This window comes from Protopterus annectens, chromosome 1.part1, assembly GCF_019279795.1.
Source record: "Protopterus annectens isolate FY-2018-M chromosome 1.part1, PAN1.0, whole genome shotgun sequence".
NCBI lineage: Eukaryota > Metazoa > Chordata > Ceratodontiformes > Protopteridae > Protopterus > Protopterus annectens.
The window spans coordinates 290,570,850-290,586,590 of NC_056726.1; the positions used below are offsets into that span (position 1 = coordinate 290,570,850).

At 40.5% G+C, this 15,741-nt stretch overlaps 1 protein-coding gene across 2 annotated transcripts in view; it reads right to left on the reverse strand.

The window, feature by feature from the left end:
• RRP7A (ribosomal RNA processing 7 homolog A) overlaps positions 1 to 15,356 on the reverse strand; it is a 269,296-nt gene extending 253,940 nt beyond the window's left edge. Inside the window, exons 1-2 of one of the 2 annotated variants that reach the window (XM_044074557.1) lie at positions 14,707 to 15,356; positions 61 to 200 (exon numbers count right to left, since the gene is read on the reverse strand). In XM_044074557.1, coding sequence (XP_043930492.1) covers positions 61 to 200; positions 14,707 to 14,914 — 348 coding nt within the window. In that variant the 5' untranslated portion in view covers positions 14,915 to 15,356. Of the gene's footprint in view, positions 1 to 60; positions 204 to 14,706 lie in introns of both variants that reach the window. The other variant, XM_044074550.1, reaches the window with a different exon arrangement.
• Positions 15,357 to 15,741: the final 385 nt, after the last annotated feature.

A 15,741-nucleotide genomic window follows, 5' to 3' on the forward strand; every position in this document is an offset into this window, starting at 1 on the left:
GCTTCATATACTGTTTGCTCTAAAAAATACAATTTCAGCTGCTTTCTCTATCAGCCTTACCTCTGTGCAGTATGTTGGGACATTAACTACAAAAAGGGTCCTGTCCTGTGGTCGCTCAGAATCAACACTCTCTCTCACTCTGTGTTCTTTAATGTAGAGGTAATGGTATGATAGTTGCTTGTCTGAAAATTTCACTGGAACTGCTAAAAACAAAACAAAAATAAATACAGTTATGCATGACTGCCTAACACAACTTCTTAAAAATCAAAACAAAGTTATCTACTCTTCACATTGCAAAATCAACAAGAAAAACTTGTTTCAAATCATCTCTTCCTTTCTATTACTTCATGTGAGCAATTCACCACAACAAATACAATTATTAATGGAGACTCACTACATCAGGGGGTGGTCCTCTGGGATGACTGCCAGAATAAAACGCAACCCCAAAGGCAAGGGCTTTGATTTGTACCAAAAAGCTACTTTCAATCCATATGCACTTCCCAAAACCAAATCCACCTGCAAACCCTAACCTACACTTTCATTAATAAGGGGTTAGGAGGATGGCATAATGGTTAAGGTGTTTGCCTTACAAACAGAAGGTGCAGGGTTTGATTATCACTTGGGTTAAGTGGCAAGGCTTAAAATGGCCTGCAAAGGCAGTTAGTCTAGTACCAGCCTAAGTCACAACGAATAATAATGGAAAAAGGGAGAAGGAAAAAAGGATAGTATAGAGGAATAGGAAAAATGCAGAAAATGTAGTTAGTCACAGCTTTCTCTCACATATAATATTCATACAAACATCTAATTGGAAATCATTAATTGAAATATTATTATAAGAATGCTTCCATAACAACCATTTCAAAAACATTTAAAACAATGGGTGAGCTAACTTGCCCTAGTAAGCAAATACCAAATTATTTCAATATATGAAAATATTGCTTCAGCCTATCTGGGCATAAGACACACATAAGAGAGGATTATGCAAAATTGTTATTAACCAGACATAGCAAAAAACATGAGAAGGTACTGCAAGATATGTAGCTGGCAAGCCAGAAGACAGAGCAAAGGCTGCACTTGTGAAATTGTTCAATATCCAATTACTATTTCAAAGGGTAGTCACGGACATTGTGGGATCTCTTAATACCTGAAAGACAGGTAAGAGGTAGAACTGGTGGAAGCAGACTGTGCTACTAGATACCCTGAAGTGATAACTTTGTTCTCTATTCCTTTCCTTTGTTAGAAATTTTCAGCAGAGTGGGTTTTCCCTGAAAAAATAACAGACAAATAGGAAATAAATTTGTCAGAACTGCTGAACTGTTTGTGGAAGCACTGTGGCGTTAAAGCAATTAAAAATAAACACCCATTACCACAGTTACCACATATATCTCAACCTCCAAGTGCAAGAAATTTAAACAAAGCCAAAAGTAATGGTGGAGCAAAGACCCCAAATCAAGGCAAATTGTAAATATTTCTCTTATAAAAAGTTGCTAGAAAAAAGTTTTGATTAGCTTGCATTTTCTGAAAAATGCAGTCTTAAACCCAAATGCATGCCACTATATAGTGACTTCAATCCTCAAGGATTGCTAGAAAGCCACAAATTTTATGGAGCAGCAGACCAAAAATCTGGACAGCTGGAAGAATACGTCTTACCATCCTCAGGCAAATGGTTTTGAAGAGAGGATTAACTGTACTCCTAGAATCATGCTGCCAGTACAACAGGCCAGTTGGAAACAAGAGTACACCAAGTACCTATGTCACCTCCTTGCTGTGTAGAGAGAGGTGATTCAAGAATTCAAAGGTCTTTTGCCATTTCAACTACTTTATGGTCAGACAGTAAGGGGGACCCTAGACCTACTTTGTGATGAGTGGAAGGGCAAGTGCAATTCCCCTCAAGGTGTCAGTTGTGGAACATGTACTAAATTATGGGATTACACTTAGAAAATGATGGGTTTGGTACAGAAGAACCTAGGACAAGCACAACAGCAGCAAAAAGTCTGGTATGGCAGGACAGCAAGAGCCCAAGAGTATACAGTTGGAAAAAAGGCAGAGGTAATTACTCCTGTTATACAGAATAAGCTGTAGACATCATGGGACGGACATTTCAGCAGTGTAGGGAAGGCAAGTAATGTCAGCTATATAGAAGAGATGCCAGGCAGAAGGAAAAATGCAAACTGTATTGTGTGATAAAAGCATACCATCATAGACAGACACTAGTACTTAATATATGTAGTGGGTAAGAGGAATCAGAAAACAATCTTGTAGCAGATCTCCTCAGTGAGGCTTGAACTTAAGCCTCACGAGATGAGGAAGTACCACCACAGCAGCAATCCCCAATACAGGTTCAAAAAACCCGTGCCCTACTAAAAAGAAAGGCTGTCAGGTACACCTGAATATTTCTACAAAGCACCATGTGGACACAGGAATCCAAAGGCCACATCAAACAGGTTCCTTACAATGTGATTCAGCAAAACCAAGCCGTGTCGGAAGAATTTCAGGAGATGTTGAAACTGGAGGTAATCCAACAGTTCCTGGGTATCAGCAGTAGTACTGCCAACAAAAAGGACAGAAGAAAAGTCAGTCATAGAAGCAGATACATACCCATATGCTCAAGATTGAAGAAGCACAACACTATCTGGGAGTGACCAAGTGTCTGAACATTTCTAACTAATGGTTATTGGAAGGTAGTCTACACAACTGCAGCAAGGTAGAGTTTGTCATTTGCCATTCCACTTGGGTTACATGAATTCATCAAAATGGCCTTTGGAATGAAAAATGGAACAGCAATTTTTCGCAGTCTGCAAGGTCATACCCCTAGCACACTGATGACGAACCTTTTGGGTTTGGCATGTCAAAAGCTCCTGACACAAAATAATTCAGTGCCCTTCACGTGAGCAATGAATGCAAAACCAGTGTTTTTGGTAACTCGGGTGTTTATGATCGTTGGCGTGTCACTCAAAACTTTGTGGTGCACATCACTTTTGACACGCGTGTCATAGGTTCGCCATCACTGCCCTAGCAGGAACTGAGATTAGGTTCTCACTTAGTCAGATGCAACCATTAGTCAGCCCTGACAGATGTGAAAATGATCACAGGTGTTCTTTGCAGGCTATAAAGGAACGAGCCGTTTATTAAAGCAATAAATATAAAGTAGGAATAGCAGATATATTTTATTTTTGTCAGCAGGTGCATAGTGGCAAAATTCCAACAAAGCCTACTAAAGTGGAAAGGCATGCCAAAAGGCAGATGAAGACATTCCTTGGGACATTATAAAATGTTTATCCCTCATTACAGTTGTCGCCTCACAGTAAGACGCTGTCCGGTTCAATTCTCAGCTAGAGGGTCGTCTGCGTGGAGACATGCGTGAATGGGCGTACCTTCGTTGAAGGTTGTGCGTCAGGCCTGGCAAGCCAGTACATAAAAATCAACTGCCAATCATTAGCGGACCGGAGTTCCGCTGTGGCGGCCCCTAACCGGGAAAAGCCAAAAGACACAAACAAAACAGTATTATAACCACTGCCCTAAAAAAAGTTACCCAAAAGAACAGGCCAGATACAATTATCTGGGAACAGCTTGTAGGCTTTAAGAACCTCCAGAAGGACTCAAGTAAACCTCCTGTAGTAGCTAGTCCTGGGGGTTATACTTTGCCAGATCTCTTCAAACGTCAGATCATCATCCAGTAATATACCTCAGTCATAAATGGCAACCAAGGCAAGAATTGTACATAGTTATGGAGAAGGAATATCAGTGAGCAGTATAGGATCTACAAAAGGCTCTATCCTACTTTTATGGTACAAAATGTGCACTGTATATATACAAACCTGTTTGAGGTTAAACACAATCAGCATTCCATTCATGCTCACAAGTAGCATCAGCAATACCATAAACATCTGGTGCCATCCAGAGTTAACTAGCAAACAGAGAAAGGAAGTAATGATAAAGAAGAAGAAAGGCCTAGCATTCCAACACACCACACGTACACATATAAGAATTTAGAATATCTAGCCAAAATGATGCATGTCTGGGGGGGAGGGGGGGTGGTTAGAAGGAAGCCAAAGAACCCAGAGATAACCTACATAAATACAGGGTGGAACGGAAACTTCACATAGAAGGCACCCTAGCAAAGAATCAAACCAGACAGCCTTTTTCCTGAAGGTGACAATGCTATGCATCACCCCAGTGTGGCACCCCACACAGAGCATTATCAGCAATTTGCATACAAGCAATACCAGAAACCGGTTACTTTATGCTGTATACAAAGAATTACTTGCGATTAAACATGTTGACACTAGTATCATGATCTGTGTACCTTATACAACACTGACATTTTCTGATGAACAGTAGTAACTTTAAAACTAAGAGAAAAAAAAAAACTTTCAAATGCTATATTTTTACCCAGAAAATCAAGCAATGAAGTCAGCCAAGTGACTGCCAAAATTATACACCAATCCACATTTCTAAAGTAGATGATCTCTCGGAGTTTGACAAAAAAAAAATCTAGAACATGTTACATTTTTACAAAGTTGAGCCAGGAGATAGTTCCAGTAAGCAAGAGTTATTGTTTGAAAAATGTTTTTCAAACCACAATTAAGTCAAAAGTGCATTCCTATCTTCATTTTCCCTAACCAAGTAGCTACAAATACAAATGAAAACCATCCACTTGTGTAGAACAACATTTTTAAATTAGCATGTGTATGAGGGCAGTAAGCATGAGGTTGTGGCTTGACATAATGGTTCAGGTGTTTAGCTCAAAGACATGATGTAAAGGGTTTGATTCTCAGCTTTGGACACTGTCTGGCTACTGGGTAAGCATGTGAGGGTCTGCAGACTGATTGCCTAATACTTGGTGGTAGTATCTGCTTATGAAATAACAAATCAGGTAAAGGTGGTTCTCCCAGTCACAGGAAACTAGACTCGCCTTTTGTAGCAATATATAAAATGATGGGTTCTATGATCAGCCAGGAATACAAACATGCAGATCTTGCTTACTGCAGTCTGAGGTATACCAGTATTACAGGTAGAATTCAGTTATGTCTGTCAGACTGCCTTCAATTTTAGTGCAGCACTGCACTGAAGAAATGGAAACAGATGATCTGCTGTGGCGGCCCCTAACGGGAAAAGCCGAAAAAAGATGATGACTGCACTGAAGCCTAAGGCTTTCCTAGTTTTACAAGTTAAAAGGTTGGACATTTTGTACAATCATTTGAGCTGTCAAGTGGTGCTAACTGACTTTTCTATGTGGGATTTAAAAGAAATGGAATGATACTGAACCAGTCCTCATACTTATGCTGACTAATTTTTATTATTTAATGGCTCAAAGTTTCAAATGTATGTTACTTTCAGAGTCAGAGCCTTGAATGAAGACTTTATATGAGTTTGCCTGAGAATAAATTAAATACATCTTTTCTAACATTTGCAGCCCACCCAATACCTACTGACAACGGATTCCAAATGTTACCAATTCTACCATGGAATGACCTTCCTCCAAAGACTGTACTATATAAAGGACTATGTACTAACAGACCATTATTTCTTGTTCCCCGTGAATGTAACAAACTCAAACCTTAAAGCTGCTGATAGAGTATCATTTGTCACACACTTAGATCAAATTTTCTGATCTATAAGCAACTGAATGCAAGGACAATTTTATCAACTTATCCAGATTTGACACTCCTTTTAAACCTATATAAAAAAGAGCGATTATATACACAAGCTGCAGCACAACAATCCATTTTAGGTCTTTCATTTACTATACATGATAATGATCACTTCACGCCTGCTGGCAATGTACACAGTAGGTCTTTTATAGCTCAATAATATTTCCAAATTAGCTGCGGTAGCGTTGTTGCCTCACAGTAAGACGCTGTCCGGTTCGATTCTTAGCTAGAGCGTCTTTTGCATGGAGACATGTGTGAATGGGCGTACCTTCGTTGAAGATTGTGCGTCAGAGCTGGTAACTCGGCACGTAAAAATCAACTACCAATCATTAGCGGACCGGAGTTCCGCCGTGGCGACCCCTAACCGGGAAAAGCAGAAAGACGCAAACATGCCCTTCATATTTAGGCCTATTATCAACTAGAAATATCCAAATATTAAATATTGTCTTCATTATCTATGGCATATCTGTAACTAAGATTATTACTACCAAAATCCAGCATATTTGTTTTACTGCATTAAATTCCATGTGCTTACTTTGTGACCACAAGTACACAGCATCCACACATTCCTGCATTTTATCCCGGTCTTTTACAGCATTCACAAGTGCCCCTATTTGGTGTCACTAACAAATTTACTTTCTTAACAGGGATACAGACAAACAAGGTAAACAAAATCAGTCACAAAACTGATCCTTATGGTACTACCACAAAGACTGGCATCTCTTCAAATTAACGTCCTTGATCTTAAATTCCAAAATTTGTATTAATGAACCAGCTTCCTACCCATTTAATAAAGTACACATTCATATTGATTTCATACACAATACTAATTATATTACTGTTCGGTATATGATTAATTATCCAGATACATGAGTTCTACTGACAATCCCACATCAGTAGTTTCCCAAATATTCAGCTTTAGTGGAAACGCTCATTCAGACTCTGCCACAGATTGCTGTGAGGGAAAGAATAGCTTGCTTTTGCTTTCTTGCATTGCTTTACTGCCCTCTTCTGTTTTGTATATTATGGTTTATTCTCTTTACACTGAGCTTTACATGTACTCTGTTTTTAATTATACATTTAAACTAGGAAAGACACCAGAGCTGTGGCTCTTGAGAGTCACACAGAAATTAAAACTTTCCTCACCCTCGCACACTGGTGCTGTTGTGCTTTTAAACTCGGCTGTCTTTCTAGTTACCTGCCCCTTATGTTAATTTGATCACATGCTTCCTTCCATCTCCACTTTCATCCACTATTGTGAGTAAGCACAAAATCATCACTTTGTGAACTTGCTGCCCTTCAGCTATTTATACAGCCAGAATACAAAGTGCAAACCCCCTTCCAATCTATCTTGGTGTTTTAAAAATTAGTAACTCCCCACTTAGATATTTAAAGCTTAAGTTACCCCTTCTTCATATCCAACTGCTTACTGTACACTATACCTTTCAGAACATTAACCCATTTTTTTCTATCTTACATTTAAAATCCGCAACATCTACTCTAGAACCACCAATTACTGAAGAGCCCACATTCTGCCTCTCAGTAGACATATTGGGATTGGTGCTTCTGTTTTGTTCCTGGTAAGATAAGAAGCACAGGGACATTATTACATAGAGACTGCTGATCACCAGAAAGCTTAATAGCCGTTTCATAGGTGCCACCTTGGAATTTGTGATTATATTTTACCCCTAGCGAGAGAACAAGCAGAGTTCTTCAATTCCTGACTGTTTCTGATTGGACAGTAAGTGTCTGTGTTGGACCTTCCTGACTGGTATGGTTACTATTCAAGGCATCTACCAGGAAGAGTCTACAACAAGCCTACAGACCCATGCATCCTCAGGGACAAGACTGTTGATCACCAAAGAGCCTGCAGCTTACTTCTCATCTTGGGATTGGTGCCACTGTTTTGCTTCTGGTGAGTGAAGAAGCAAAAGAGCATTGCATCCCAGCATCAGGAAGCTGTGGTGAGACCAGCACTAATAGTAGCCAGACAGTAGCCACTCAGGTGAATCCTCTCTTTTCATCATTCTGGACAAAGCTAATTATTTATTTTAGGTAAGTACTGCTTGATTTGCTGCTGTCTAACCAAACTTCAGAAGATCTCCCTAAATATGTCATCCATCCATCATCAGTGTCTACTTATCAGTTCACCCTCAAGTGTTTGGCAGTGCCCTGTACAAACACATACGCCTTCAGTTGACATTTTTCCTATAAAAGCACCCTTGAAATTTCACAAATACCTAGATGCACACAGGGCAACTAGCTTGCAATGACAAGTACTGCCCCCAGAGATGTAAACCAGATACTCCTGATATTACTTTATATTCTCACTCCAACCATCTAATCAATAGGGGCCTATTGCCATGGATATTAACTTTCCCACTATCTCCATTACCAGCTTGGTAGATATGGGCATCCTAAGGCAATGTAGAAATTGCCTCATGTTTACTGACAACCAGTTCTCAAACAAAATGATAAGGTATGTGAAAGATATATTTACACAATGTCACTTGAGGCAAAGCTCTCACATAAAAGTACTCAATGTCAATCAGGTTGTCAGTAGCACACACACTGCACACATCACACACAGTTCAAAGAAGACATATAGACCCACATATGCTGAGCCACTTAAATGTAACCTTTCTAAACCCTAAAGACCTCAGAGACTGAGTACACACAACAAATACCCTCAGCATCCCCTAATGCACTCCTTCAAAACACCAACCATATCAACACATACAGCCACAGCTGCTCATGGAGCCTCTACTTCTAAGCTCATAAAGCAAGCACCCTATTATCTCTCACCCTTGGAGTCCCTCAGGGTCCAATTTTAGGTCTTCTACTCTTTTCTATCTTCATCAATGACCTCCACACTGCCCTCCCAGAAGCAATATGCACACGATTACACCCTGATTTGCGCTGCCTCCTCCCCATCAGAACTGCAAACCTTAACCCAGAATGCATTTTACACAGTTGAAAACTGGCTCTCTAATCGCAGGTTACTCTCGAAAACTTCTTCTTTCGGCTTTTCCAGGTTAGGGGTCGCCACAGCAAATCACTTGTCCGCTCATGATTGCCAGTGGAGTTTTACAGTGTTGAGTTGCCAGCCCGGCACCCAACCTTCCACAGAAGGCACACATGCATGCACTCACGCCTAGGGCCAATTTAGTGTGTCCAATCCACCTACAGCATGTCTTTGGGATATGGGAGGAAACCGGAGCACCCAGAGGAAACCCATGCGACCACAGGGAGGACATGCAGACTCCGCACAGAAGGCACCCCACTTCTTGCTGTGAGGCGGCAACGCTAACTGCTGCACCACCAGGACTGCCCCTAGGTTACTCCTGAATACTAACAAAACTAAATTGCTTCTGTTTGCCACCATCAGTAGGATCCACCCCACCCTCCCTCTCCATAACCTCCAACAACGGTATCACTATTACCCCTGAGGACCACACTAAATTATTAGGGGTCATAGTCAATAAACTCAAATTTGATTTGCATGTCAATATTGCATGTCAATAAAACTAAAAACAATCAACAAGAAGCTCGGGTCACTATATAGAAACAATCCCTTCCTAACCCCATTAGCCAGGACTGCCATCGCCCACTCATCTCCTCTCCACCCTTCTATATGCCTCCACCATACTCTCTAATTTGAATAAATCCGAACTCACACACTCCTACAACCACATTGCCAGATTGCCACCAACTCCACATACAGGACTCATCACTGTCAAAACCTTAATCATCTAGGATGGCTTGAATTACCCAACGTAATACTGTTCAACCAGCTCATAGTAACATACAAAATTCTCAACAAATCTGAAAACACTCCTGCACTTACAAACACCATAAAACCTTATAATAACCCCAGGCAACTATGCTCATCCAACAAACTTCAGGTCCAAACACTCACTGCTAACACAGCTGGAGCCTCCCTGTTTGCGCAGAACTTGGAATTCTCTCCCAGCCAACCTTACCCTGGAACCCTCTCTAAATCTCTTCAGAAATGGCTTGAAACAATATTTTAAAACATATTGGCTTTGCCCCTGTGCTAACCCTGATTAACTACCACTCTGTCTATTAAGGCTAAACATATTGTGTGCATTTTTCTCCTCATATCTAATTTGCAAATTGTTGTCATATTTTGTTTATGTAAAGTTATTATGAATCCATTGAGTTCCTTCCTATGGACTGCATTTGTATATACTTTGTAAATTTGCATGTCTCTTAAGTGTAATACCTTGTGTGTGTCTCCGGAGCTTTTCTCCCCAGGCCTCTGCTGAAAATGGACATATATCCAGTCGGACTATCCCGGTCAACAACTGTAAAATAAATTAAAAAAAATAACACAATCCAACATTCTGGCCATGGGACACTCCCTGTGAGACAGGATGTCCCTCTCACCAGGATGAGTAAGAAGAAAGTCATGGTCAGTTGCTTATCAGGTGTCAAGATCTGCCACGCTGTGCATGCACTCAGGTCACTGGACCACAAGCACCAATATGATTCAATCATAAACCATGTGGGTGTAAATGACGGAGACGTACCTCCCTAGACTGTATGAAGAGAGACATTGTGGAGCTCTCGGAATGTGTGTCCCAGGCTGATAGGAGCCTAGCATTGAACAGCACTTTACATTCTTCAAGGATGAAGCCACAACACAAACAGAAAAAGACTAATAAGTGATTTAGCTTCTGGTGTCATTCTAAAGGGGTGTAATATTTGTTAGCATAGAAGGAGATGGTCAAGAGCCCACACTGCTTTGCTAGGGATGGTCTGCACCTCACCCCCTAGGTTTTCGAATATTAGCTAAAACACCTTCCTACCCCATAGTGCCTTTTTAGGCAATGACAAAAAGTACTTCCAACATAGCAATACAAAACCAAATGCTAGGAGTCTAAACAAAAAAATCCACTCCTACAAACTCTCCCAACGCTAAAGAAGCTGATGTCTGTGCGATCACAGAGACATGGTTTAACGCCTTGGAGAGCACACAAGCAGTGCACGGGTATAATGTCTTCCACATATTTAGACCAGCTACTAAAAAGACAGGGACTAAAAGTGCAGGTGTCTCAATTTACATCAAAAATAAATATATCTCAAGGTTGGTCAAACAGGACAATGCACTTGAGCTTCTCCACGTTCAAATCACTATAAGCAAAAATCCCATACCACTTACTTGCAAGCTACAGGTCACCCCCCCCCCCCATGACCCAGGAAACTCATAACATGTATTTAAATCTATTGAAAATGCTCACCATCCAACCCAATACTATTATTCATGGGTGACTAAAATTACCCCACTATTAACTTGGAATCATGTACAACACCAAACATACAGCCAGAGATCCCTGGACCAGACTATTAATACATCGACCAGGGATGCAAACATACTGAAACTGGTCCTCACTAATATGGGAGGCTGCTGCACACCCCCTTGTGTAATGTCTTCTCTGGTAAGATGTGACCAAAAAATGGTCTTGTTTGAAATAAAAATAAAAACTGGAGCTCCAGCTAACCCAGTAATATTCAGGAACTACTCTAAGGCTAACTTGCTACTATTAAGTGATAACCTGGCAATGTCAAGCTCCCATAAACTCCGAGAACACTGCAGCCTAAGCAGAACTGTTCACTGAAACCCTATACAAGCATGTTAATAGCTGTAAAGAGGCAGCTGTACCCACCAGGAAAAAATACAGAATTAATTCAAAAAAAAAAAAAAAACAAGCCAGCCAGGTGGAATCACATCATCAATAGAATGAATAACAGAAGAAGAAAATCATGGCAAAACTTAGGAGGTGTAGCACACAGCAGGATAAAAACATTCTCATAAAACTAAACAAACAACTAAGAGGACAAATAAAGTTTACCAAAGCCAAATCTGAGGTAAATGTGGCTTACCAAATCTAAGGTAAATGTGGCTTAACAGGCCAAGGACAGCCACAAGGCATTCTTCGGCTATGTCCACAACCTCAAAGGCAATACACAATTGTGAGCAGAGCTCATTGTTAATGGAGCCACATATACTGAGCCAGATCATCTACCAAACCTACTGGCAGACAAATTCAGCACCAGCTTTGCCCTTCTCTCCCCCCTCAGGAAAGGTCATCAAATATAACTCCCCTACTATCACTAGGGAACAGGTCCTCAATGCTCTCTCCAAGGCCAGGAACACTTGTGTCAGTGGGCCCAAATGATATCCCAGGATACCTTCTAAACAGCATGAAACATGACCTGGCAGTTCTTCTGGCATTGCTACTTAATTGTAGCCTCCATGCCTCACGAATGGAGAGTAGCAACAGCAATCCCTCTGCACAAAGGTGGGCCATCTATAGACCCCGGAAACTACAGACCTATAAGTCTTGTATGCAAAGTCATGGAAATTATCAATAGTGACATAGGAACCCTCCAGACACTGTACCCAACCCAAACTGGTTTCGTCAAGGGCAGGTCATGACAACTCAACCTGGTGGACTTCTTTGAGAAAGTCACCAAAGCAATGAAGGATGGCAAAACAGTTCATACTACCTAATCTGACCTGACCAAGGCATTTATCACCTGGTGGACGGCCAGCTGGCTCAGAGTCAGGGCCCAGGAAGTTAAAATTAGGGAGTCCACTTCTACAAAGAGGTCAGTCACAAGTGGGAGCCCCTCAGGGATCAGTCCCAAGACCACTCCTTTTGACATTTACATCTTTGAAATCATGGCCAATGTCAATGTCCTAGTGCTGATTAACTGTGTAGAGGATTACAAATTAGGAACAGTCACAGACTCTCCCACTAATACAAATGTTCTCCTGAAAGGGGTGACAGAGATGGTGTCAGATCCATGGACTAAAACCAAATGCCAATAAATGCATACAAGTATCCTTCAATAAGTCATCCATCCCTCGCAACTATCATATTGACAACACAACCTTAAGAACTGACCGAGCAGTTAGGGACTTAGGGATCATGTACCTACAGTAGTAAGAAAATGATTCTATGCTGCGCAACTTATAAACAAAGGTATGGCATCAAGGTCTAAAGAAGTCATTGTTCCACTGTATTCATCATCCATCAAACCTACCACCGAGTGCAAAGCCTCCTTTGGTATGCATCTAACCAGGCACATCCAACAATTGGAATGTCCACAGAAGCTCCTCACTAAAAGAATACAAGGCATAACTAACATGTCCTATGCAGACCACCTCAAGGCTCTAGCCTTGTATTCTGTCTACAGCCTATTTAGGGGAGATCTATGCCTGGCATACAAGGCATTGTCAGACCCCATCCTGATAGGCCTCCTGCATATCCACAAAACAAAACGCCAAAATTACCCATTCTAAAGACTTAAACCTTGCCTGTGACATAAACAGGACCTGCTAGAGACAAGTATGTATCCCAGAGACTACCTCTTTTCTGGAACATGCTCCACATCCATGTGAAACAGAGTTTCTCCCTAACCCAATTCAACTGTGACTTGGAGAACTGGACAGGAACAGGAAATTCATCCCTGGTTTGGCAGCCTGTAAATGGCTCATCTCCCACGCCACTGCTTGTACATGTTTCATCACCCAAGCCCCTGCTTACACTTATGGCTTGGCTTAAAAGTGCGTTTGCTGTTGTTATACTAGTAAACACATATGAACCTATAAAAATTTATTAAATTAGGCACACATGATGCACTTTCACAACTTACTATCTTACAGCAGTAAAGTCGATTTGGAGTATGTTCTAAAGGAATATAGTCATTTTCCTGGCAAACAGTACTAGGAGGTCACCAGAGTACGTGGTTTAATTTACATCCCAAGCGAAGGTGCACAGGGGCAGGAAGAAACAAAACATCAAGACCAAGCACTGACAAAAACAAAGGGAAAATGTGCCTGCATCAAAACAGGAGGGCACAACAGATACTTAGATGGTCCAACCACAGAGGGAGCACTGAGGATATTCGATTACTCCAGAAGCAAAAAAATAAATAAATAATGATAATAATGAAATACAATAAAAATAAATAAAAATCCCAATTCTTTATGAAAAAGTTAAAGACTAAGTCTTGTAGCCATGGATCATGTCAATTTAAATGTTACATGATAGCAAGCCATTAAAGATGGAGACAGAACACTCACATTAACCAAAATGCTGCCTGCATGCTGTAAACACGTTCTCCAAATATCTATACTATACATATTGTCTGAATAATTTGTGCCATTGCTAATGTACACAACCCAGCTACCACGAACCTCAACTAAGATTCTTTAGCTACCAATCTTCCTTAACAATCATAGCCAAGGATTTTTTTTTAATTTATGGACTGTATTTTTTTCTGCTACCTCTTCAAAATCATACTTATAAAACTCATGTAACATGACACTCTTTGCAAATAAATTGTTTATGTTGATGTCAAATGCTTATAAAAAGCAAAAGGATGAAAATACCACTTTACCCTGCAAGTGGTGGCAGTCACCACATCAAGAATGCATGCAAAATTAAAGAAGTTTAAGTGCCCCAGCAACTCTTACCCGGTTACCTTAAGAATCAGGGACAATAATAAAAAAATGCAATAAGAAACAAATGCACCAGATGCACTACTTGAAAATATGTATGCTATCACATTAGACTGTTATTGGGGTAGCAAGTAAAAACACAACTTCTATCAAGGTTTATTTCCAGGCAATATCATAAATGCACTTTATTCGGTTTGCTTTTCATATCAGTCCTCAATATACTATCAAAACTACAGTGAAAAGGGGCATAGCTTGAAGACAAAAATCAAATAAAATTAACTGTGTCCAACACTAGTAATTAACTCGGAGATAAAAAAACACACCTAAACAGCAAATGTCACTGAAAGGCCAACACCCAAGAACTTCATCTAAACAATCACTAAACAAAATCCATTAGTAAGTCAGACATTTAGTCACCACTTGGAATACGTAATTAAGACATTGTGCATTTCAGTGTAAGCACTCCTCTTAATAAGTAATATATAATTTCACAACAATATATTTAACTACCACTGTTTTTAAAATAACTCCAGGTTACATTCACACCCAGTCACTCACCGACAAAGCCTTCTGGAGCCCTAAAATTGAACCTCACTTCTTGACTCGCATGTTTACACTCGGGCGCTGCCATTTTTGTTTTCGTTTGCTTAAGGGTTGCCGGAAGTTTCAGATAGTCTTCGGAAACGGAAGCGATTCTTACACCCCGGGAGTACACCGTTTTGATGTGTCTTAGCGAAAATTTTGCACAATGTCTTCTGTTTTTCATGCAATTTATGGCTTTATGCAGATGTTAAATAATGACCGACATTTGAATTTCAGACCTTATATTCTATGGAATAACTCGTGTTAACGTGTTATTCGTATAAGAGCAATATTTAAAACTGTGTTCTTGATTTGGATCTTTGTTTACCACTATCTTTGGTTTTATCCAGAATTCTCGCGCTAACAGGTTGTTAAGAGGTATGAGTACTAGCGAGTTGGAGGATTATACAAGTATCTTGCAGCTTTTCCGTTTTCAACGTTACGTAGTAGAAATATTGTCTGCAATTTAAGGTTACATAGCGCTCCTAGTAAATGTTTAATTTCAGTGAAATGGAAATTAATACTAAGTTGTGTAGGCTGCATGGTCTGGTAGCTCTTAGCCATTATATGTACTCAATAGGAAGGAAAATTGGCAATGTTGTTCTGTACGCGCTCACCAGATGCGCAGTAGCAAGCACCGCCCAAAACCCTCCCCCGTTGTTGTACGTCAGTTGGAAGTATTCAATGCATGATGTCACTGTCTAGGGAACAGGTGGAGGAGACCCTGGAGAGATGGAGATATGCTCTAGAGAGAAGAGGAATGAAGGTCAGCAGGACTAAGACAGAATATATGTGTGTGACTGAGAGGGAGGATAGAGGAATGGTGAGGATGCAAGGAGTAGAGGTGGCAAAGGTGGATGAGTTTAAATACTTGGGGTCAATAGTTCAGAGTAACGGTGAGTGTGGAAGAGAGGTGAAGAAGAGAGTACAGCAGGATGGAGTGAGTGGAGAAGAGTGTCAGGAGTGATTTGTAACAGACGAGTACCTGTAAGAGTGAAAGGGAAGGTCTAC